Source organism: Carettochelys insculpta, chromosome 14, assembly GCF_033958435.1.
Source record: "Carettochelys insculpta isolate YL-2023 chromosome 14, ASM3395843v1, whole genome shotgun sequence".
In the NCBI taxonomy this organism is placed as follows: Eukaryota; Metazoa; Chordata; order Testudines; family Carettochelyidae; genus Carettochelys; species Carettochelys insculpta.
This window is the reverse complement of record NC_134150.1, coordinates 25,685,227-25,710,743: the sequence shown is the minus strand read 5'-3', so window position 1 is coordinate 25,710,743 and position 25,517 is coordinate 25,685,227. Positions and strand designations below refer to the sequence as shown.

Below are 25,517 nucleotides of genomic sequence, written 5' to 3'. Positions count from 1 at the left end.
AACAGCACGTAGAGGCGCAGCCCCTCGGGGGGTCTCCCGGAAGGAAGTCCTCCTTTCGGAAACCACTTCTTCTTGAAAATTTATGTCTGCACCTCATTAGCATTTCTTGGGCCGTTTATTAGCATGACACTTTCAGAAAAAGTGGCATGTGTAGAAACAGCCAAACAGAATATACACATTCAGGGAATTACAAACTCTTGAATTATTGATTACTTGCCCCATTTTGCCTAAATCATATTTGAGTTAATGAATATTCATATTCAAAAACACATTTCCATAAAAATATGGGGGCACAGTGTCACAGATACGGAATGGCATTGAGATAAATCCATTTGAATTTTTGCCCAAAGTCTGCAGTTTCTTGTAGTAATTTGGTTAGGAATTTTCCCCTAACATTACCCCACAAATTGCAAAATATAATACAATGCCCAATGGAAGTGTGCTGTAAATTTAACATATAATTTCAATAATTAAATGTTCTCTGAATAAAGTTCTATAAATATGCCTATGACTTAGTAAATCACACTGGTGGACACCAGTATTGGGAGAACCAATGTTAAATCTGGACTGGGGCTTCTGTTTCCCTGTTTTCAGTTACAAAGGTGACATTTCAGTGTCCAGTGTGATAGTTCAGCAGTTGTTAAACAACAGAACAAATTTCCATACTTTGGCCTGGAGCTAATGTCCCATGTTGTAACTGCTATTTCTTAGCCAAGACTTCATGAGACTCTTGCATGAAGTAAAGAGTCCTTCCCTGAGTCTCCTCTTCTCTGAAATATATTTCTTGATGGCATCCATACTTCAAAATATTGTTCGGTCATTTTTGTTGCTCAGCCCAGATGGACTGTGTGTAAGTATATGTAGCAGAAGAAATTGTGATGTTGAAAGGGAAAATACTGTTGAAGGGACAATCGTAAATCATCTACACTTATTTTGCAGGCTGGGTGAGGGAAATGCCTTAGTAGTATAAAAATAGAGATTAGAGTCTAATCTGGAAGATTAAGGGTGAGTGCAGTGTTCTTCCTCGAGTGTCCCCGTGAGTGCTCCACGATAGGTGTCGGGCTCGCCCCGGCGCTGCAGATCGGATCTTTCCAGCAGTTTCTGCCGGACCGCGCATGCACCGGCGCGCGCCACTCCCCTGCGTGCTCCTGGCCACGTGCGCGATCTGGTCCCCGCCAGTTCCTTCTTAACCGCCATCGGCTGCAGACAGAATCTGCTCAGGCTGCGACCAGAGTCAGCGTATTAGAGTTTTTCTTTTTCAGAGTTTTAGAGTTCTCTTTCAGAGTTCTTAGTTAAATTGTTTCTTTCTTTATTGCAAAAAAAAAAAAAATATATATATATATATATATATATATATAAGTAGAAAGTCTTAGAAACAAGAGGAGGAGTGGAGGCACCCCGGGGACGTGAAGGCCAGTAGGCCTCCTGCTGCGGCAGGCTGGAGTCCGTGAGAGGGGAACAGGCACAGAGAAGGTGCTAAGTAACCTATTAACAGCTCAAAGACTCACCGCAATGTCCTCTTCAGGATTCAAGAAATGTGAGTCCTGCTGCAAAGCTATGCCGGCCTCCGATGGGCACAGTCAATGTATCAGATGCCTGGGGGAATCACACGTCACCCAGAAATGCTCCTTCTGTGCAAAGCTTACGGCCAGAGCCAGAAAGGACAGAGAAATGCGGCTGAAAATGCTGCTGTTTGATAAGGCCCTCCAGCCAGACGTGCCGGAGGGGCCTCAACCGGAGGGACCCACAGGGCTCCATAAAAGGAAGGCGGTGTCCCTCACCCCCTCAGTGCAAAAATGGAGGAAGCTCTCTCCAGCCTGATCCCTGCCGGCGGTCACAGCGAGCGGGACGGGTGTAGATCATAGCCCCCAGCCTCAGTCACAAGCGAGCAGCAGCACAGCAGCACACATGGCAGAGGCTGAGCCTCCGATTACTAAACAGCTGGCCTGCGCATTCAGAGCGGCGGCCAGGCAAGCGCCGGAACCGGTGGCACCGCCGCAAGCAGCACAAACCCCCGCGGCACCAACTGTGCAGGGCCAACAGGCATGTAGCCTGCAGGCACTGGAGGAGACCACCCGCGCGGCACCGCAGATGAGCGTGCTGAGCGCGGCGCCGACAGCGGGGCCGAGATCCCTGGCACGGCGAGGGGCGGAGCCAGCCCCGCAGGGGAGGGGAAAGGCAGCAGTGAAAACCCGGCACCGCAGCCCTTCTCTGGACAGGGCCGCAGGGCTGCTCTCAACAAGTCCTCCCCTTATGCTGCGTACATCAACCAGGAGACATGGATCTCCCCCAGCCTACCCAGAGCCTCCTTCCCCGTTCCTCCAACCAGCCTCACCATGGCTCGGGCCACCCTCACCTTTTCTGGGATTTGACCCTCTGGAGTACTACCATAAACCAGTTTCACCATTGTCTCAATCGTGCAGACAATCTCGCTCCCCCAGACATCGGGGGTATACACCTCAAGAGTGGTCCAGGTCTCCATCCCAGGAACCGTGCCCGTGCTGCCACGATCGTTCTTATCATGCCGGGCATAGACACCACAGGCATACACCCAGGGGCAGGTCCCCCTCGACCGCCCAGTACCCCCGCGGGCACTCACGGACGGGGACGGAAACACAGCTGTCTCAAGGGGAGCTGATTCTGGAACCCCGAGATTTTCCCTCACAAGCCTCTAGTGAGAGGGTGTACCACTGGCAGCAGGACCCTGAGAGTTCAAGGGAGGTCTACCCTAGTGGTTCCTCCTTGTCCTCCCCCGACGAAGCTATGGCCCCCGGGGATGTTGCCCCCCCGGATGACCTCAAACAGTTTCAGGAGCTGTTTAAAAGGGTGGCTTTCACGCAAGGCATCCAAACAGCAGAGGTGCAGGAGAAGCACCACAAGCTCCTCAAAAACCTGAGGCCTCCGGCCTCGTCCAAAATTGCTATCCCGCTCGACGAAGCAATCATGGAGTCTGCTACCACCATATGGCAGACCCCGGCTTCTGCTCCACCTATAAACAAGAAGGCAGATAAGAAATACTTCATCCCAGCAAAGGGCATGGAGTTTCTGTTTAGTCACCCACAACCAAATTCTCTGGTGGTAGAATCGTCTCAGCAGAGATCGAAGACTTCCCAGTACAAAGCGGGGGGAACGGACAGAGATGCCAAGAAGCTAGAGTTATTTGGCAGAAAGGTATACTCCTCCTCCACCCTGCTGCTGAGTGGCTAATTATGCAGCACATCTAGCGAACCACAATTTCGACAATTACTCCAGGCTTACTTCTCTCATGGATTCGCTTCCAGAAGATAAGAAGCCGGTGCTGAAGGCCATCGTGCAAGAGGGCTATGCAGTCTCAAGGATGGGAGTCCAGATCGCCCTGGACACGGCGGCACGCTCAACGGCTACGGCAGTGGTCATGCGCGGGGAATCCTGGATCCAGACATCGGGTATCCCGAGGGATCTGCAGGCAAAAATTGTCGATCTCCCTTTCGACACGCAGAAGTTGTTTGCAGAGTCAACTGATTCGGTCCTTCATTCCAGTAAAGACTCAAGAGCCACACTCAGAACACTGGGTATTTATACCCCTCCATACAGAAAGAAAAAGTATTACCCTCAACAACGGCGATACCTGTACCAGCCTCAGCGTGCTCAGTACCAACGGGGCTACGACCAAGAGCGGCATCAACAGCAACAACAGTATAGAACTCCCAGGCAATGTTCCCAACAAGGCCGTGCATCCTCGGGGCAGGCCCAAAGGCAACAAGTTTGACGGACAGGTCGAGGGCTGCACTATTACTACCATCGCACAATGTTATCCACAATTAATGTTCCATCATCGCCTCCGACTGTTCCACTCACAATGGCAAAAGATCACCACAGACAACCCGTGATTCCCTTTCAGTCGCTCCCACCGCCAAGGCCTCATCTCAGGGATGCCTCCCACGAGGCGAAACTCAAGCATGAGGTGGACCACCTGATGCTTATAGGGGCGGTCGAAAGAGTGCTGGAGCGACTTCAAGGGAAAGGGTTTTATTCACGATACTTCCTCACAGAGAAGAAAACAGGAGGCTGGAGGCCCATCTTCGATCTTCGAGGCCTCAACCGGTACTTGCGCAAACAATGCTTTCGGATGATCACAGTCTCCTCTATACTCACGGCACTGGACGATGGAGATTGGTTTGCAGCCCTCGACTTACAAGATCCGTATTTTCATATAATGATCCACCTGGCTCACAGGCGTTTTCTCCGGTTTATGGTCGGCAAAGAACATTTCCAATACAAGGTTCTGCCGTTCAGCCTCTCCTCGGCCCCCAGAGTCTTTACCAAGACCCTGGCAGTGGTGTCAGCCTACCTGCACAGACAGGGGGTATTTATATTCCCATATCTGGACGACTGCCTACTGAAAGGAGCCTTGAAGGCGGAGGTACTACGCATGATACGCGTCACAGCAGGCACGTTTTCTTCGCTGGGCCTGGTCATCAACCTTGCGAAATCAACGATCGACCACACACAGGACATAGAGTTCATAGGGGCATGCATAAATTCTATCACAGCAAGAGTTTATCTACCCGATGCTCGCTTTCGCGCTATCGGTTCCCTGGTACAAGTCGTTACATACAGCCCCACGGTGCCAGTTTTAACGTGCTTGCAGCTGCTCGGCCACATGGCAGCAGCAACGTTCGTGGTACAGAACGCCAGATTGCATATGCGCAACCTACAACATTGGTTGGCGAGCGTTTACAAGCCGGCATCCCATACTGTCCGCAGGGTGGTGTCACCCACGACAGAGGTGCGCAGATCCCTGCAATGGTGGGTAAACCCCAAGAACATGCTAACAGGGGTACCCTTTCACCAACCACAAATCTCTATTTTTCTCACCACCGACGCCTCCCACATAGGGTGGGGAGCACATATTGGCGAAAAGGTGACGCAAGGACTGTGGTCCCCTACGGAACAGTCACTGCATATAAATATTCTGGAGCTCAGAGCGGTGTTCAACGCCTGCACACACTTTCAAGACCACATACAAGGCAGGGTAGTCAGGATCAATACAGACAATATCTCCACCATGTTTTATATAAACCGACAAGGCGGAGCTCGATCCCGTGCCTTATGTGCGGAAGCAGTCCGGCTGTGGAACTGGTGCATCACCAAAAATATAACGTTGAAAGCCTCGTACTTACCAGGCGCTCACAACGTGAAGGCAGACCAGCTGAGCAGGCACTTCGCACTCACACACGAGTGGCAGATCCGCTCCGATCTGCTACGACCGATTTTTCAGGCATGGGGGTTTCCCCAGATAGACCTGTTTTGCCACTCAGCACAACAAGAAGTGCCCCCAATACTGCTCCAGGGCAGGACTGGGGCGGGGGTCCCTGGGGGACGCGTTCACGATTTCGTGGAAGGGCCCACTGCTTTACGCGTTCCCCCCCATGGTGCTCATCCACGAGGTCCTGCAGAAAGCCAGGAGGGAGAGAGCCCACATGATCCTAGTGGTCCCCACATGGGATTGACAGCAATGGTTCCCCTTGCTTCTCCGCATGTCGGATCGTCCACCGCTTCCCCTTCCGGTAGCGCCGGACCTGCTCACGCAGGCCCGGGGGTCCATAGTGCATCCTCACCCCCAAGGCCTGTGCCTACAAGCATGGTTAATCCATGGCTCAGCTCCCTAGAAAGTACATGTACGGAGGGAGTGCAACAAGTCCTGGAAAGTAGCCGAAGGATCTCCACCAGGAAGACCTACAAACAGAAATGGACTCGATTCACTGCATGGTGTTCCACCAAGCAGTTAGATCCTCTTGAAGTGCCTATACCTGTCATACTAGAATACTTACTGGACCTCAAGAGAGGCAGACTCTCCCTCTCCTCGTTGAAGGTCCATCTCGCCGCTATATCGGCTTTTCGGCATGAAGACGAAGGGCCCACGGTGTTTGCCCATCCTATTGTTACCAGGTTCCTGAAGGGGCTGGTAAACCTGTACCCCCCTTGGAAACCGCTTCCACCATCGTGGAGCTTAGACCTGGTGCTCAGTGCGCTAACGGGACCACCCTTTGAACCCTTAGCCACGGCTTCCCTCCGTTTCCTTACGATAAAGACAACCTTCCTTCTTGCAATCACGTCAGCTCGCAGGGTCAGTGAGCTCGCAGCAGTTATGGCAATGCCACCCTGCATGGTATTCTCAAAGGAGGCGGTAACCTTATGGCTGCACCCAGCCTTTGTTCCGAAAGCTTCTTCAGAGTTCCATCTTAACGAACCTATAGTTTTACCCTCGTTTTACCCAAAGCCTCATAGCTCCAACAAGGAGGCACACCTGCACCTCCTGGACATGAGGAGGGCGTTGGCCTTCTATGTAGACAGAACTAAGTCCTTCCGGAAAACGGACAGGCTCTTAGTCTCTGTCGCTCCCAGATCAAAAGGAGAGGGTCTCTCTTCACAGAGAATCTCGAAGCACATTGTGTCCTGCATAAAGATGTGCTACGAACTTCGAAAGACTCCTTTACTGGCCCCGCCTAGGGCTCATTCCACCCGGGCGGTGGCGGCATCAACAGCCTTTTTCAAGGGCGTTGCGCTAAAAGACATTTGCAGAGCGGTGACTTGGTCATCCTATGACACCTTCGCCAAGCATTATGTCCTACACCGGATATTCCAAGAGGATACCCGCCTCTCGACAGCAGTCCTTTCGGGGGCAAGCTGCACATAACCCGATTACCCACCTCCTTTCTTGGGTTACTGCTGGGTAGTCACCTATCGTGGAGCACCCACGGGGACACTTGAGGAAGAAAGAGATCGTTACTACTCACTGTAGTAACGATGGTTCTTCGAGATGTGTCCCCGTGGGTGCTCCACCACCCGCCCATCCTCCCCGCTGCGGATCTCTGTTTGGTGTTTTTCAGGAGCATCCGAGGCGATTGGTCAAGGAACTGGCGGGGACTGGATTGCGCACGTGGCCGGGAGCACACAGGGGAGCAGCGTGCGCCGGCGCATGTGCGGTCCGGCAGAAACTGCTGGAAAGATCCGATCTGCGGCGCCGGGGCAAGCCCGACACCTGTCGTGGAGCACCCATGGGGACACATCTCGAAGAATCATCGTTACTATGGTGAGTAACTTCTCCATCTATATTAAAAAAGGTTACTTGTCATACCAGATTATTGATCTTATACATAGAAACATATCCCAGTTCTTACAACATATGATGATCTTATACAACATAAAATATTCTTTTTTAATCTGAACCACTATGCATGTATATTTGCCCATATTTTTAAGTTATTGTATTTGACTATGCTTGATCTTTTCTTTTTTAAAATTGCCTTGACTGTAACATTCATATTTAAATGATCCTAAATAACTTGAGGGACTGGAGGACTCAGAGGACTGGTAAAGGCATAATGAACCTTTCCCCCATGTCAAAGCCCGTTCAAGTGTGACCCAGTTTCATAGTGATTGAAAGTTATTGCTGTCTCTGATAGCTGTTCAGTAGTCTATGTGAAAATAATTGATGATTCCCATCCAGCTCATAGTGACTTTCATGGGGTTATTTTCATATATTCCTGCAATAAGGTCTTCCACCACATTTAGCTACATAGTATGAAGTCTTTTCAAAGAGACTAATGCTAAAAATTAACATTGACAAAGAACTACACCAATGGTTTTCAACCAATGGTTCCTGGACCTCCAGGGATCTACAGATGACATCTAAGATTTCCAAAGGGGCCTTCATTGCCATTCAAAATGTTTTGGACGTTTGCAAATGAGAAAAAAAAATGTTTTAAAATGGTTGAACTAGATGAACTTTTGAAAATCTCACAGTGACTGATTGTTGGATTGGATGGCCTTCTCAGACTTCTCTGGTTTCAGCATCTACAGTGGTACGAACCCTTTGATTGGTTGGTCTTTCTAGGAATGATACAGGTAGTACCCTATTTGTTCTGTAAGTTGAGTTCTCTGTTGAATACTTTCAACAAACACTCTTGTTACCAGGCAGGCTGAGCTGGATTTTACCTGCTGATCAAAATAGGTAACCATCTGATGAGTATTAGTGGTCTACCATTTGATATCTTTGTTTGCAGAGAGGCCAGTGACTGGCTGGCTCTTGGGAATTGAAATACATATGCATCCTTAGAAATGGTCTGTCCAGGTCAGGGATAGCCAGTAAAAACCTGCGTTTGTGCTATGTCTGTTCTGTGGCCTAAATGGAAGGCTTCGATATTAAGGGCTGTCACAGGGGCATCTTTTGTACACTCTCGTAGGCATGTGTGCACATGCATGCACAGACACACTGAAAGCTTTGTAGATTTAGACCCTTGAAGGTGATAATAAGAGAATAGGTTTGATTTACACTTTCAAAACCACTACTCTTCATCCAGAGACAGATTTCAGTCAGTTTAGGACTTGTAGCGAAATGTTAACCAGGAAAAAAATCGTTTCTTTAAAAAAAAAAAAAAATCCCAAAACCCATCTTGGCTTTTGTTCTTAATAACCTAATTGCTAATTGCCATATGAATAGTGTTCCCACCGTACTGTTACCTGTACAAATTTCTATATCCCTTCCACGCTTCAGGGACACACACACCTTCATTCAATCTTGAGGGATCAAGGTGTGACCCTGTTAATTTAAACTCCTGCCCTTTCCTAATTCCTAGGACTTAGGGTGTAATTCCCTGCAGGTATGCAGGATCTGTGCTACTGAAAAAGCCTTTCACAATAATATACTTATTCTCTCTTTATTTACAATTACCAAGAAAGCATAATACTTGCTGAGCACACAATATCATGCTCACCAATCCTGGTAAGGCAGGCAGACTTCTCCTGTTGGAACGGATAAAGTCAGTCTCTGAACGTTGGTTGGTGCACCTCAGAATCTGGCAGGTGTGGTGAATTTGCCCAGGTTTTTTTCTTCTTCCTCCTCCTCTTGCTGTCTTCCTTCTTTCCTCCCTCCTGCCGTTTTTGTTCTTGGACTTCAATTAAAGTAGGGAAATTTGAGCCTTGTGTAGCTATAACTTGACCAACTATTTTAGTATGAGTTTACTAATCAGTCATAGTCCACTGTGACAGAGTTATATAACCAGCCATAATGCACCACCTTAATTGATTTACACCTAGCAAAATTAATTATACAGCAAACAAGAACAATTACAAACCAGAGATCATACAGAAAACAGTAGAAAACTAAAGACAATCATCATAGAATGTATCAAAGAGGAGGCCGAGTTAGTCTGTATCTTCAGAAACAAGTGCTATGGCACCTTATAGACTAACAGATATTTTGAGGCATAAGCTTTCATGGCCAAAGACCTGCTTTGTCGCATGCATCTGATGAAGTGGGTCTTTTCCCATAAAAGCTTATGATCCAAAATATCTGTTCATCTGTAGGGTGCCCCAGGTTATCATAGGATGGGGATTTCACAGACTCAGCTATTGATAAGTGGTTTCTTGCCAGGAAAAATGCTGTTCACTAAGTTTTCTTTCCCCATCTTGAGATCTGTTTTCTTTGTCTGGTGAGAGTGGGTGTCATTAGGATGTGGTCTCCCTCTTAACAGCTTGGTGTGATCCTATTGTAATGAGATTTAGATGGAATGCAAGTATGTGACTTGTAGCTCTGCAGTTAATGGCTGCTGCTCTTCATTCTGGCTGTAGAGGAAGGCCTTTCAATATGGCTATAGAAAAACCATATTGGTTTTAGGGATTTTGTCCTCACCGTTATTTCATTCAGGGTGAGAAAGCTCGTTTGTTTAGAATTAAAGATCTGCTGAGAACCTAAAGATGGGAAATGCTATTTTTCGTAAATGCAGTTTTCTTATGGGCTCACTTAATTAATTTTTGCTTGCACAGAGGTTTTGAAATGTAATAAAATGCTTTATAAAAACATCCAGTCACAAATTAAAAAGTAAGATTTTAGGACAAGTTTTAAAGAAGGAAAGTTGCTCAGAACCGTAGGCTTTGTCTATATTGGGATTTCAATCACCAACATAGCTGCACCATTACAGATTCCTAATATAGATACAGTTTACACTGCTACAGAGTCACCCAGTTTAAATATTATCCACACTAGGGCTAAGGTACACTGTAGGCATAACTTGAAATAACTTATGCAATTTGAACAACATCTATTATGTAAGATATTTCAAGTTACCTTATTTCAAACTCAGTGCCATCCAAAAGTCACCAAACATCAAAATAAGGGGCTATTTTGAGGTTTCCACTACCCCTCTTGCAACAAGGGGTAGTGGAAATGGAATACCACACTGAAGATAGCACTGCTGTTTGTACATACTTTTGTATTTTGAAACAGCAAGAATAGTGTAGCCATAGCCTGGGTGTTTACAACAGTGAAGTTTCACTAATCCTCGAAATTCCAGTTGTAGACAAAGCCTAGGTGCTAGAGAAATACAGATTTCCAGGTAGACAGAACAGCATGTCTAAAAGAAGCCTTGCAGCTTGGGAGAATCAGGAGCAAGTGATAGAGGAGGCAAGAATTTTGTGAGTGGGATGATCAAATAGATAAGGCAGATAGATTAAAAAGATAATTAAAAGTAGTGAAGGGTGGTGGAGGAAGGAAAGAGTATGGTTTTACTTTCTTGAGTAAGAAAGTGACTTGACCCTAGATTCTGAAGCCATTAAATAGGTTATCACAAAACAGGCAAATGAAGTAGTCAAATCTGGACATGATTAAGAAATAGTTTAGAATCTTAAATTAGATTATGAAAATATTTTACAGCAAATGATAAGTAAAATTCCGGACAAGTGAGACATAGGAGGAAAAAGAGAATGTAGGGAAAGCGAAGTCTAACTAAAGTGTACCGCCTAAAGATGTAGTGAAACGTCAGTATGCAAAATACACTTAATCTGCCTGTATCTATCTTAATACCATGGTCACTCCTTGTAGCTCATATAGTTTGCCAATAACATGGGGAATTCCTACATTCAGCCCTCTTTTCTTTGTACTGCAGAAATAAAACTGACTGGTCAGAAGTAGACACTTTCTAATAGTGCTGTGGTTTATTATGAATAAAAGTACAATCACAAGATTGTGTTAATTGTTAATGTTAGTATTTTAGTAACATAGGAGTCACTGATCAGACCAGGGGTTCATCTAGATTAGTTGGAGAGCCAGTAGCAGATGATTTGGAGGAAAGAGGAAGAAGGCATGCAACAGGCAGTTATGGAATAACCTGCTCACAGATGTTTCTTACCAACTCCCATTAGTTAGTTTGATTTATGTGTATGTTGTGAGTAGATGATAAGAAGTCTGTTTGTCCAGGGCTGGAAATGGATGACAGGAGAAGGATCAGTCACTGACTACTTGTTCTGTTCACTCCCTCTGGGGCATCTGGCATTGGCCACTGTCGGAAGACAGGATATTAGGCTTGATGGACCTTTGGTTTGATTTGGTACAGCTGTTCTTATGAGAAGTTCAGTTTGTCAAGGCATTTCTGACTAATGGGTAGAGTCAATAGATTTTTTTCCCCCTGGGTTTCTACTCTCTAGTGGAAGTGACTGGAGTGAGATTGTCTCCCTCCCTGCAGTCCACTGTGATCCCCAGCCATCCCCTGTCTTGGAACCCCGCTTCACATGTCCAACACCATGGTAATGAGTTCAGTGTAAAAAATATAGATTTTGGAGGAGACGACTTGTTGAGGGGAGGTTCCACAGTGTGGCAAAAGGGTCTACACAAGATAACGTTGATTCAGTCGGCATTACCTTATTTTGGTTTGTCTGACTGGTGAAAAATGCCGGATTGAGAGAACAATGCCATAGAACAGGTAGAAATACCTTCTCTACGTACATGGAGCCCAAACCCTACAGCAGAAATGTGCAGCAGAGCCTAGTCTTCTCCTTCTGTGCTCTCCTAGTCAGGATCCACTTTCCTCTGAATGCACAGGGGAGAGAGACTTTACTCATCTGCCAATGGTGGATGGGGAAACGATGTTCTAAGAGTCCAACACAACAAAGAACAGTCTGAGAACAATAAAATGGTCAAAAGCCAGATTGAAATCAGTTGTGGAATTTATCTTTACATTTAATATGGTCTGCATTATGTGAGATTTCTGGGAGCAGAACACAAATTTTGTCTTCCACTAAAAGTGTTTTTCCTTACTTGTTTCTTTTGTTTACTATCTCAATAAGCTGGGGGCTGTAATGCTTGCATGCAAGAGTAAAATAAGATTTTGAATATGCGATCAATAATGAAAATGCTGTTGGTGAAGAAAATACAGTGTGAAACCACAGCTGCTGATCATGGCTTCGTTTTATTTCTAAATAGATATTGGGAAGTCACATGCTTTTTATATTAAGTATGCGTAGATTGAGGATGTCTACGTCCAAAGACATAAGAAATAAAAAAAAAAAGTGTTCTCTGTTACAGTAGTTAAGGAGGTTACCACTTCCATATTGTTTATAAAGCTATGTTAAAAGGTTAGTTGAGAGGATGATACTGGCTTCATGTCACATGATCTGCGACATTGACAAATGAATATTTCTCATCAGATGTCTAACTGAATAGCTATATCACCTTATCAGGTCCTCACACTCATTTTTTAGCCCATGCATTTTACGGTGTGTGGCTTTTTGTTCATTTGTTTAGTGTTTATGGGAGTAACACGTTCTTGGATACTAAAAATAAATACAACAATCATAGGAGCATGGTGTATTTTTGAAAGCCTCTTTTTGGTAATACTTATCACTAGGTCAGTGAATGAAGAACATTCTTGTGCAGTTTTTAAAATTAAGTTTACTGCTTGCGGATGATGCTAACATTTGACACCACCCCAGGCTACGGTCCTCTGTTTATAGAACATATGTATTGTAGGTAGTGGCAATAGCAAATTTCTCCATGCTGTGCTGCTGATGGGCTTCCGTCCTCTTCTGTACTGGTTACCTCTCTGAGTGAGAAGACAGTTAAATCTCCTTGCTCATTTAATCCCTTTCTGTCCCCCGAGACTAACAAGGAGGATGACATGTTTATGCAATACTGCTTTTTGTGAAATGGACTCCTTTCTGAACTGAAACCACCCACTCATTTCTGATAAGAAAATGGAGGACTAAGTTTTGGGCGATTTGAAATTGTATGTTACTTTGTGCATTTTTAATAATTAAAACCAACAGAAATAACTAGTTTTTGGTTGTGCATTGTTGCCTGCCACCGCAGTACAGCCACAACTTCAAATAGGGTTTTTACCTCAGCTATGCTTCTTTCAACTTATGCTTTTTATTAATACAGCTAATATGAAAGCAAAGGGTTTCATGTTTCTAATTTAACTTCTTTAATGAAAAGTGAAAGTTATAAGTTGGTGCAGAGCCGTGGGTGAAGTTCTAATGTCATCAATAGGGAAAAATAGGTTTAAATTGAAACTGTTGGCACAGCATTGGTTCTCTGTAGTGCAGCATTTACAGTTGTGACTCTTAACTTTAATGTTTCAGATTCATTTTTCATTAAAGTCACCCAATATAGATTTTTTAGGAAAAAATGAAGTGACAAGTGCCTAGCCATTGACTGGGATGGACTTGCTTGCTGAAAGCAGAAGATAATCACATGGTTGGAGAGGAAGCCCAGAGAGCCCTTAAGATGCAAGTCCTTTAAGCTTAAGGCTCTAAAGTGGTTCTGAATCTAGTAATATATCTTACATTTTTGTAAATGACATAAAATTTAATATATAGTGCATCACTGATTTTACAACTTGTGTAGATAAATTATAACTGCCTATTGAACTGTGAGCAAAAAGAATGATAATTCTGAACTCCATGCATAATAATTCATATTTTGTCTGTCTTGAAAAATGGCTACCGGAAGCAGCTATATTCAACTAAAATATAAAAATAAAACTTGTAACCTGTGTTCTTAAAAAAAAATGTAAATGCAATCTAATCGCAAGAAAGAACTCTATGGGATATCTCCTGCCTTAATGCAGTAGCTGTTGTTATTCTGTTTAATAATACTTTACTATATCGGGAAGAAAAGCTGAGTTTTCAGAAAGCTGGGGAGTTTGACAAAATGCATTTTGAAACCACTTAATTATTCATTGTGAATACATACATTTAACTTAGTGTAACATATTTTCAAAGCTTATTCTTTATATTAAAGCTCAAAGTAAGCTATATGCTTTTCAGATAAGTAAGGTAACAAGATTCCTACCCCAAGGAACTTACAAACATCATAAACAAAATAGCATCCTGTCCAACCTAGGAAGGTAAACAGGTCAAGTTTAAAAAGTTGTTAGCTAAATAATTGATGAATGTGTTTTAAATTCTGAGAGACAGGATTAACAACTTTAAAAACAGGTTAATTGGCATGGTCAGACCTAAAAGGAAATCTGAGGAGGAAGCCTGGAGTTTAAAAATCTGCTAGTTAAAATATGTTAGATCATATTTTAGATACATTGGCTATTTTTCTAGTCTTCACATGGCCACAGAATTGAAGGATGAGGGAAGGGTTCCAAAAAGAACCAAAGTGGGTGGTGATGAACAGGTGCTTGAAAAAAATTCCATGATTCAAAGTTAATACTTCTGACCTCTGAGGTTGTGAAAGAAGTATGTTTGAAGTACACAGAGGGTGGTGGTATGTCAGACTTAAATGGGAGGAGAGGTCCCAGAAAAAGGGGTGTCTTGAAAGAAGTCCCGGAGACCAGAATAAGAGCGCACCAAGGAGATGATTAGTCTGGTAGCTTGAGTGGAGTAAAGAGAGTTAAGAAGAGAGTGAAAAGGGATAAGAGAAGGGTGATAAGCAGGAGTTCAGGAGTTAAGCAGGAGCAAAGTTGTGCAGGATCTTAGCAGCAAGGACCAGAAGATTACAGCTGAAATGGAGTGTGAAGAGATTTCAATGATATTTTTAAAAGGAGACTATAAAATCATCCCAGTTAGTTGTAATACATATTGGGTAGCCTCTATACCGTAGTCCCTTGACTTATGTGAAGGTTCCATTCCTGTGCATCTTAGCGTAACTCAACTTTTGCATGAGTCGGGAGACGGGGGGTGGGAGGGGCTTTTTTTCCTGGTGGAATGCATGTTCTGCAGCTGGGGAAGCAGCAGGAGCACCTGGAACGCCTTTTGAAAGGTAACTCCTGGAGTTGTGGGGGTGGGGAAGAAATTGGGGAGCATTAAGCCAGGCAGAGTGTTGGGGCCATGGGAGGATGGTAGGGGGGTTAATTCTGTGGTGGGTTAGGGCTGCGGGGAGGTGGGGGGTGAGAGGAGGTTGAACTGGAGCTGTGTGCAGGGATGGTGAGCCAGAGCTGTGCTTGGGTGGTGAACTGGGGTCAGGGAGTTGAGCCAGAGCCACACGTGGGGCGTTTGAACTGGGACTGGGAGATGGGGGTGGGTAGCGAGATGGGGTGGATCATGTTTGAACCAGAGCTGGAGGGGGGTGAGGCAGAGCCATGTGTGGGAGTTTTGAACCAGGGCTGTGGGGGGTTGAGCCAGGGCTGGGGGAGGTGAGATTTTGAGTTGTGATTAACTCGTGTTAATGTGAGTTAAGAGCAACTTGAAATCGCTCATTTCAAGGGTTTACTGTACTGTTAAGTCTCCATTTCATTTGCATTTGAAGAAAACTTTTATAAAACATGTCCAGTTTTAAAATGAAGACTTTCTTCTAAAATCATCAGGACGATAGAGAATCTGTCTTAGGGTATGTCTATAGTTACCTAGCATTCGACACACCGTGATCGATCCTACTGAGTTCAATTTTGCTGTGTCTGTGAAGATGCAGCAAAATTGATCTCTCTGGGTCAGCTATTGACCCCGATACGTCAAGCTATCCTTTGGAGTGAGAGATGTTGGCACGAGCTTGAAGAGCCCCAATCTTCACTAGGAAACAAAGTCGATCCTGATATGTTTATTCATTATATTATAAATAATGGCAAAGCTAGAATTCCGTATCTGGGCTTAAATCTGTTCCCTAGTGTAGATCAGGCCTTACATAAGGAGGTTAGAAGAACTTAATCTTGTTTAGCATAGTAAAAAGTGGTCTGAAAGGGGACGGGATATGGTTGCTTTCTACAAATATGTTCGGCAGATAAGCACCAGGCAGGGGAAGGACATGTTTACGCTAAAGAACAGTGTTAGCGCAAAACATAAGTGTACATAAATTGGACATGAGTAAATTTATGCTGGAAATTAGGCAAAGCTTTCTAACCGTTAGAGGACTAAGATCCTGAAACAGCATTGTAGTAGGAGTACTTGGGATTGGAGGGAAATCTAAGTAGTTTCAATATGAAACTTTGCTTCAATGATCCTTTCACTTCCCTGCTGCAACATGCTGCACATAATCTGCTCTTCCTTCCAGCCCCACACCAAAAACCATGTTGTTCCCTCAAAGGAAGAAGACAATTTCATCTCATGCCTGGAAGCTACTCTGGTGGTGCAAGTAGTCACAGAATGGAAGAGATTAAAATTACCAAAGTTTATCCATTAGAATATGGATGACAAGAGATTGGATCTATTTGGCAGAATTTTTTTTCTCAGTATGTTACTGTGGCATATTGCAAACTTCCAGGCATGTATGTTAAAGTTCTACATTGCTAACTACAAAAAGGTTTCTGAGTTAGATAGTGAATTACCACAGGAATTAAGGCACTAGTTCTCTGCTGTCCTTTACAAAGGGAAATTAGTAGCCAGGTTATCTCTTCAAAAATCACTTGATGCAGAAGATAGTACATCTTGCTTCATGGAGACTTTGGTGGTCTTGAGACAGGCTTCATGGCTGCATTCACTGGGATTTGCAAGGAAGTCTGGGCAATGGTGATGGTCTCCCTTCAAGAATAATTAGCTTTTTGCTTCCTTTGCATGGGACTCCCATGACACTGTCTGTTTCTTGGAAATATATACCCTGGTGCTTCTTTAAACATTTCTAAGGCACCACAACCAGTGTTCCATCTAATTTTTTTGCCCTTGTAGGCAGAATAAATTTTGTTATAGGCACCAATGCATGTGTGGATGTGCACCACCATTAGAAATGCATGTGGATGACTGGGGGGCGGGGCGCTGTGAGTGCTCTTCTGATCAGCTTGGTGACATCTGAATCTCTTCTGGGTGGCTGCCCAAGTGCTCAGCTTACAGGTAACATTGATCACAACGGAGTTATTGGGCAGCTTCTCAGCCATTCTACCACTACAAATCTTATGAACCACTGAGATACACTGCCCTACCACCATTCCCTCTTGAGAGCAAGCCACCCGCAAAGAAGGTATTTTGATGCGATGTCTCCCTCACTCACCCCCTACTGGTGATTTTGGGTCCATTTTTTCCTGTGAAAGCAACACCTGATTTTGGACAAATGGCTTTTGGACATCAGCTCAATGGCTACGTGTAGATGTGTTCAGGTCTTTTCCTTCCCCAGAAGCTCCTTCCTCATACATTTTCAGGGACCCTTCTCCTATGAAGTAGGCTCTTTAATGTAACTGGATCAATAGAGCTAGTTCATCCTCAGCACAAAGGGAAGGGTGAGTTTTTACTGCAAAAGGCAGAGGGGCTGGATATCCGTCTTGGGTCTCAGAGAGATCCGCCACTCAAGATTCAGAGTGATTACCTTAACAACTGTAATCCCCTCCCTGAATGTTGACAACAGTTTGTGGTGCTCAATTGAAAAGACAATTTTCTTTCATGTCAATATCTGAGCATACAGGACAACTGCCTCTTCAAGGATGGATCATGTTGAGAAATGCATATGTGTCCTTTACCGCTCCCATATTCTTCAGGTAAAACCAAGAAAGTGCACTTCAAAACCACATCAACTATAACATATGTTAGGAGCAGTCCAGGACCAGAGGGAGCCAGGACTACTTACCGTGGGACAGATTCCTTGCAGTAAAGGATCTCAGTATCTAAATTCACTTCAGTCCTAAACAACTATTTGGTCCTATTTAGTCTTCCCTCAGCCATGTGGCATCATGTCCCTTACAAGACTTCATCAGGGCAGCTGCCAGACTTTGGATGAGAAGTGGTTAAGCCCTGGACGGCGCTTCTTTTTGGTAAGAGTCTCACTTCCTCGCAGCATCTGAGAATGTTTGTGTGGGTGTTCCTTTCACTCCCCTCCACCCTCAAGAATGCTATCTAACTATACTCAGCATGCAAGCAAATCCTGCCTTTAATCTGATTCACTCGTGGCCAACTGAGGGGAGACCGTATGACCACTATATGTTACATAAACAAGCAGGAGCAGCAAAGTGCATACCGCTCTCCACATATGCAGTTTAGCTATGAAACTGGTACATCCATCAGATCACCCTCTTTGCAATCCACTTACCAAGTCAATGAATTTCCTAGGAGACAGCCTCAGTTGGCTTTTTCAAGAGGACCACAAATAAATGCTCCATTTATCTGTGATCAGCAGTTACTCACTGGGGATTTCCAGCTTGGGACCTCTTCACCATACAGGAAAATAAAAACTGCTCAGTTTACTGATTTTGTAATCCATAGGGACATGGCTCCAGAGGATATGTCTGCTTAGTGCAATGGGGTTAGACTCACTGTTGTAGGCCTTTCCTCCCGCTCCATCTCCCCACCATGTCTTCACAAAAAAACAAACAAACAAACAGACAGTCATCTTGATACCACCTTGGTGACCAAGATGGTTCTGTTTATGATGGCTCTCCAGGTGGCTACCCAGCCATACATTTACTTACAAACATCTCAAAACCTACTGTCACTGAACCAGGGGTAGCACCAACCACCACAGCACACCATCTGACAACCTAGCTTTTGGATGGACATTGAAGTTTGATAGAGGTCCTGCTTAAACAAGTTCTAAACTGTCCTCCTCAATAGCAGTTCTGCATATTTCAGATGGAGATAGAGATAGTCAGTGGCAACCCCCTATTAAGCTAAGCTATTGAGCTTGTGTGCAAGTCCATCCCTTTTCTGCAGAGCATAAATTTACACCCCACTATGTGCTAATTAAATATATACTTAAATCTTTTAAGTGGGAGTGGATTTAAATAAATTCATTGTTGCTTTACTGAATTGGTTCCTAGATATCTCAGATCTGGAGATAGGAACCAGATCTCCTCATTTCCATCCTTCTGCTTTAACTGTTGATTAGATGCTTTTACCATAAAATTACTGCTAGGTGATATTGAAAGATGAAACTAGCATGTGTGATGACCATGTTAGACAAATCTTGATAATGGCTTTCCTCCAGTTTGCTCCTGTATATTGGCATCAGAGTTTTAATGTACACGCAGTTATCATTTGGAATCCAATAGTCCCAGTAAAATAAACAGTACAGTAAATTCAGAGTGAGTTTTCCCTTCACCTGCTGAAGTTCAGAGTTATAGTTGTGTTTGTCCCCGGGCATTAGAGAATATTGCTTGTGAGATAGAATTCCCTATAGCTATATCTACCATGTTAGGAGCTGGTCTCTTCTCCCCACTAATACATCCTATGCTTTTGCTTTTCTTTATGGACTTTTAGCTTTCTATATTCTTAACAAGAACACAGTATAAAATCACACACACACACACACCCCACCCACCCTTGTATATGTGATTCAAATATTCATTGTTCCTTTCCCAAAGCCTCAGATCTTTATTCTAAGTTGGAAAGGCATATGGAAGAAAAATAATGTAACTAATGTTCTATTACCATTTGTCTAAATGATGTAGCAGGAAACTTAATATGCAATGTAATATACAGATAATTACATCTTTTCATGTGTCAAAACAAGAATAATTATTCACATGGGAACCACAGGTTTTTTTTTTACTATGACTGGATATAGTTGTGATACATAACTATCTGAATTTTAGCCAGTCAGGTAATACATTGAGAAACTATACTAATATATTTCTAATCTGCTTCTAAATGTTTCTGATTTGTTTGAGTGATTACTGAATTACATGAATCTGAATTCAGGAATTGCTCTTTACTCTTGAGCTTTAATATATATTTACTGTACACATAGGGGTTGAAAGATATGACATAATTGTCTTAAATAGGCAGTAATTATTTATTATTTTCATACAACTGTACAAATACCTATCTAGAGATACTCTAAGGATCGTATATATAGTTATATAGTTTTATTCTTTCTGCATTTTAAAGGTTCAGGTTGAACCTCTCCTCTGGCACCCTTGAGACCTGACCAATGCCAGACGAGAAAATTTGCCGGATGATAGGAGGTCAGTATTGTCTAACTGCACGTTACTACCACTTCCACTGCTTACTGGACTTTTAGAAGACGTTTAGGGGTAAATTACAGCTACATAACAGCACAGAACACTGAGAGTTAGGACTAGTGTTTGTAAACAAACTAGATGGGACCACAGGAAACTTGGCCACACCCATGATAGGTGGTCATCCGGCTAACTAAAATCATGCCAGACTGTTTATGTTGCCAGACGAGAGTGTTCCGGATTAGAGAGGTTCAACCTGTGATACATTTCCTTTTCTGAAGGGAAAATAGCTTGTACAGTTTCCTTCTGGAAGGATCTCACTGGTAGTTTATAGAATGATAATTAATAGAAAGGAGTCCATGTGTTATCTGAACATAAATGTGTGTGTTGTAAAAGCAGCATACTTATACTAAATGCTCTTATTTTTAATCGTGATGGCTTGACGATAGATGAAACAGAGGCTTTATAATAAATTTATATACATTCTCTACCAATATGAGCTTTAATCTTGAAATATGTTACTCTTACTCAAATTTTTAAGTTTAATTTTGATTGTGAAGTATTTTAAATCCATAGATGATCGAAGATGATGTAAAACATTTGAATGTTGCATCTTTCAGATTTTTTTTCTGAATTGACATAGTTATTTCATAGCAAATGCATGGTATATGTATTAAATATCCAGAATCTAAACTTCTTTTGAAACTTTAGAATTGGTGATAACAGAAGTAGATTTGTTTTTTTATTTAGATCTACAGTATGTAGATTTTATTTACAACTGAATATTTAACAGTGTGTTGGGTGAGGCCTACAGGCTTGAAATTGCACTTCTATGACTTTCAGTATCCCATCTTTGACACCTTGTATCCTGTTCCCTTTTCTTTGCTATTTTTTAACTTACTGCAACAGATGAGGGGTTCTTAAACCATCTGTTAACTTTTTTTTCCTTTTTTTTTAAAAACATGTAGAGTCGCTCAAGGCAAGAAGACCCAGAGCAAGCTAGACTGAAACAAAAAGCAAAAGAGGTAAGCAGAGTTAGAGATCATTACACTTGACATTTCAAGGCTTGAACATATTAATTTTTTATGCCTTCCTACTTGTATATCGTTAATAAAAATCTGACTAAAACTTTTAGGATGTATTTGTTGCTTTGCCTTTGATCTTAATGTTTGCAAACTAATACATTAATACATGTGAAGCCTAAGGAGATTTTATAAGAGAATATTTCCATACATTACATTTTCATTTCCATTTTAGTTAGCTGTAGCTTTTGTTGGGTGTTTGATGATGACAGCAGCATTAGATTTTGGTGGAAAATGTATGCCTTTGTCTTTCTGTAAAATGTCACTTCCTAGAAATATGTTACTTTAGCACATTTGCGTTTTGTTTCTGTTACAATTAATGTTGGTGTTTCATTCAGTCATCATTCTTAGTTTCCATAGTCTAAAAATCATTAAATAACTGCATTTGAAGTTTTGGAAATTATAGTTTTGAGTCCAATTCTGTGAGGTGCTGAGCATCCTTAACTCACACTGAATTAAGGTGCCTGCCTCTTGCTTATGGTTTCCCTGTGCACTTGAAAGGATCAAGTCATGACTTAAAAATATTTACTTGTTAAATTCAATTGTTATTTTAAAAATTAATATCAATATGATATCTAGCAAAACCCTTCCCAGTTAGGTAAAGTTAAATTCTTTTGATTGTATTAATAAAGTCCATTAGGAGATAATATATACAGAGATGTTTGACAAATATTTTACCTATTTCACAGTTTTTCCTGTTTTATGTTTGCTCTCTGTGGTCAGTGTTTTATAATTTCTGTAGCCATAGTGATTTTGTGTATATATCACAAGATGCTTTTTTTAAACTATGTAGATGAAATGTATATGTTTTTTCCATGTTGTGAATTATCATGAATAAATATGAAATACATAATGAAGAGGAAATGCCAAACAGAGTTCATTTAAACTTTTTTGCTCTGAGTTGCTGCTTTTCTGGACTAAGGATTTTGAAAATATCTTGAAAATTATACTAATTCCGCAGGGGTCTGTTTTAGGACCGGTTCTGTTCAATATCTTCATTAACAATTTATATATTGACATAGAAAGTACACTTATTAAGTTTGCAGATGATACCAAGCTGGGAAGGGTTGCAACTGCTTTGGAGGATAGGGTCATAATTCAAAAGGATCTGGATAAACTGGAGAAATGGGCTGAGGTAAACAGAATGAAGTTTAATAAGGACAAATGCAAAGTTCTCCACTTAGGAAGGAACAATCAGTGTCACACATACAGAATGGGAAAGGACTGCCTAGGAATGAGTACAGCAGAAAGGGATCTAGGGGTTATAGTGGACCACAAGCTAAATATGAGTCAACAGTGTGATGCTGTTGCAAAAAAAGCAAACATGATTCTAGGATGCATTAACAGGTGTGTTGTGAACAAGACACAAGAAGTCATTCTTCTGCTCTACTCTGCGCTGGTTAGGCCTCAGCTGGAGTATTGTGTCTAGTTCTGGGCACCGCAGTTCAGGAAGGATGTGGAGAAATTGGAGAGAGTCCAGAGGAGAGCAACAAGAATGATCAAAGGTCTAGAGAACATGACCTATGAAGAAAGGCTGAAAGAATTGGGCTTGTTTAGTTTGGAAAAGAGAAGATTGAGGGGGGACATGATAGCAGTTTTCAGGTATCTAAAAGGGTGTCATAAGGCAGAGGGAGGGAACTTGTTCTTCCTTGCCTCTGAGGATAGAACAAGAGGCAATGGACTTAAATTGCAGCAGGGGAGGTTCAGGTTGGACATTAGGAAAAAGTTCCTAATTGTCAGGGTGATCAAACCTGGAACGAATTGCCAGGGGAGGTGGTAGAATCTCCATCACTGGAGATATTTAAGAAGAGGTTAGATAGATGGCTTTCAGGGATGGTCTAGAAAGGGCTTGGTCCTGCCATGAGGGCAGGGGGCTGGACTCGATGGCCTCTCGAGGTCCCTTCCAGTCCTACTCTTCTATGATTCTAATCAATTACTCTTCTGGAAAAGCCCGAGGGTTGTAATACCAGCTACCAGGAAAGATAACTAAGACATAGATACAAAAGTAAAATCAGTATTGAAAATATATAAAAATAATTGAATGGAATGAAATGGTAGCAAAACATTGTTGAGATTTCTATATAAACTATGCTTCTGTTGGAAGTGAAAATAAGGCCCTATTCAGACATTCGTAGTTTATACTGCCTGCCAAGCTAAGCTTGTTAATAGGTTTAATTTTTTGTTGTTGTGTGTGAACTATTCTAGAAATATTTGCCATTTGTTGACTATGTGGTGCCAGTGTCTCTCAGTGGCTATGTCTACACTAGCCCCAAACTTCGAAATGGCCACACAAATGGCCATTTCAAAGTTTACTAATGAAGCACTGAAATGCATATTCAGCGCTTCATTAGCATGAGGGCGGCTGTGGCACTTCGAAGTAGGCGGGGTCCTTTCAAAAAGGAGCCCCATTGGGACGAGCCGTGCGGCGGCGAGGCGCATCAATTTCAAAGTCCCCTTATTCCTATCTGCTCATGGGAATAAGGGGACTTTGAAGTAGGCGGGGTCCTTTCGAAAAGGAGCCCCGTCGGGACGAGCCACGTGGCGGCGAGGCGCATCAATTTCGAAGTGCCGCGGCTGCCCGCATGCTAATGAAGAGCTGAATATGCATTTCAGCGCTTCATTAGTAAACTTCGAAATGGCCATTTGCATGGCCATTTCGAAGTTTGGGGCTAGTGTAGACATGGCCAGTGAGTGCTCTTCTGATTAGTTGGTTGATAGGTAGGGGAAGGAAAAATGTATTGTAATAAAAATAGGTTTTAGGAAGAAATCCTATTTCAATAAGATGAATTCTTTATAGTATGCAGAAAGACTTAGTGTCTAGTGGATTTGGTTGCTTTTACTCTGAGCAGCTACAAGAACATCTCTACTTACTGTGATAAATCTGAACTCTTATATACGTTGCTTTTCGTGATCCACTAGGGGGAGTGATGCTGTGCAGACTTATGAATATAAAAATGTGAACAAATAATAATCTTCATTTGTTATTGAGGTAGCTAATATTTTGGTGTTAATCTAATTACTAATGCTCAGATTAAATTGCAGTCTGACTTCTAAGTAGTAATTGTGCCTGAAAACAGTGACTAGTTGGAATGAACACCACGTTTTCTGAGTCAGAGTGCTGCAGCCTGTTCTTTCATACAATAGCCCTGCCTGGTTTCCCACCCTTCTAATGAAAGTGCATACATTTACTGGCTCTCTGCCTCTGTCTGAAGTTCAATTTCATTCCACATATTTAACTATATGACTGTAAGATGAAGCTTGTTTTTCAGTAATTAAGGTGCTGATTTTTTCCTTCAGTTTACTGAGTGTCTTTTCACCTATAAATATTTAGATAGCGGTAATACATTTTTAAAATTTAATATGTTGCAGTGAATGCCTCCCAAAAGGTGTGGGGAGCACAAAAAGTAAGCAGGAGTGATCTGGATTTTAGTTTAAGCTTTTTTCCTCATATTATTTATTTGGATCAGTTGCTGAATGAATACGGATACTGAAAGCATCATTGGTATCACTGAGACAAAATGATCAATTTTGTAATACAAATGATGATATATTTAGTCAAGCCAGATTGTAGCTGGGGCATTACAGTATCTGAAACCAAAGATCTTAAATTAACTTTTCAAAAAGGTTTTAGTTTTATAGCTGCTTCCCCAGATGGTCTGCTATCGAATGCGCAGATGATTCGTATTTCGGAGGAGTTTTGGGTTTCCCTCCAGGTTTTGTAAACTGATGATGGTGATACTGTTTTATGAAGATTAGCCAAGTTGAAAGCAATATTCCCTAATCTATACAAATGATTTGAATCTTGGATTTTTGAAGGCATGTGTTGCTCATTTGCCCTTTTGGTTCATGGTTATATACTATTAATTAGTCAATGCTATTGAAAGGTATGCTCAAAACACCCATGTTTATACACAGCACTTGGAATCTTAGCCTTATTTCATGAACAGAGTTAGTATTTATAAAGCCTAATTGATGTTTTATGCTTGAAAGTCATAAATTTCAGTTTGCTTTTCTTTGAGAGTTTTACCTTTATCTGGGAGGGTTTACAGGCTCTAAAATGTATAGTGTTTCAGAGCTGTTGATATAACTGTATTTGAAAGATGACCGTAACATATCCGTTCTATATTTTGCCTAAACTTTCTGACAGTATCTCCTTCCCCTCCTTTCTAGTGTGATAAGGACCTTGCTCTGCACCCATCCCAAGTAAATTAAGAGTTAAAGTGGGTGGGGACTATAGACTCAAAGAGAAATCCAAAATGAGAGGACCACAAATAAATTCTATGATGTGTGGAGAATGGGACCAGAAGGGAGATGAGAGAGAGGTATATATTAGTGGCTGAAATAAGGAGAGAAATCT

General features: G+C 42.6%; 1 protein-coding gene across 1 annotated transcript in view; it reads left to right on the top strand.

Moving 5' to 3' along the window:
- Positions 1-25,517, top strand: part of LOC142020629 (transcription initiation factor TFIID subunit 4-like) — a 207,653-nt gene that overhangs the window by 60,126 nt on the left and 122,010 nt on the right. The window contains exon 9 of the mRNA XM_075008660.1: positions 21,047-21,103. Coding sequence (XP_074864761.1) covers positions 21,047-21,103 — 57 coding nt within the window. The remainder of the gene's footprint in view (positions 1-21,046; positions 21,104-25,517) is intronic.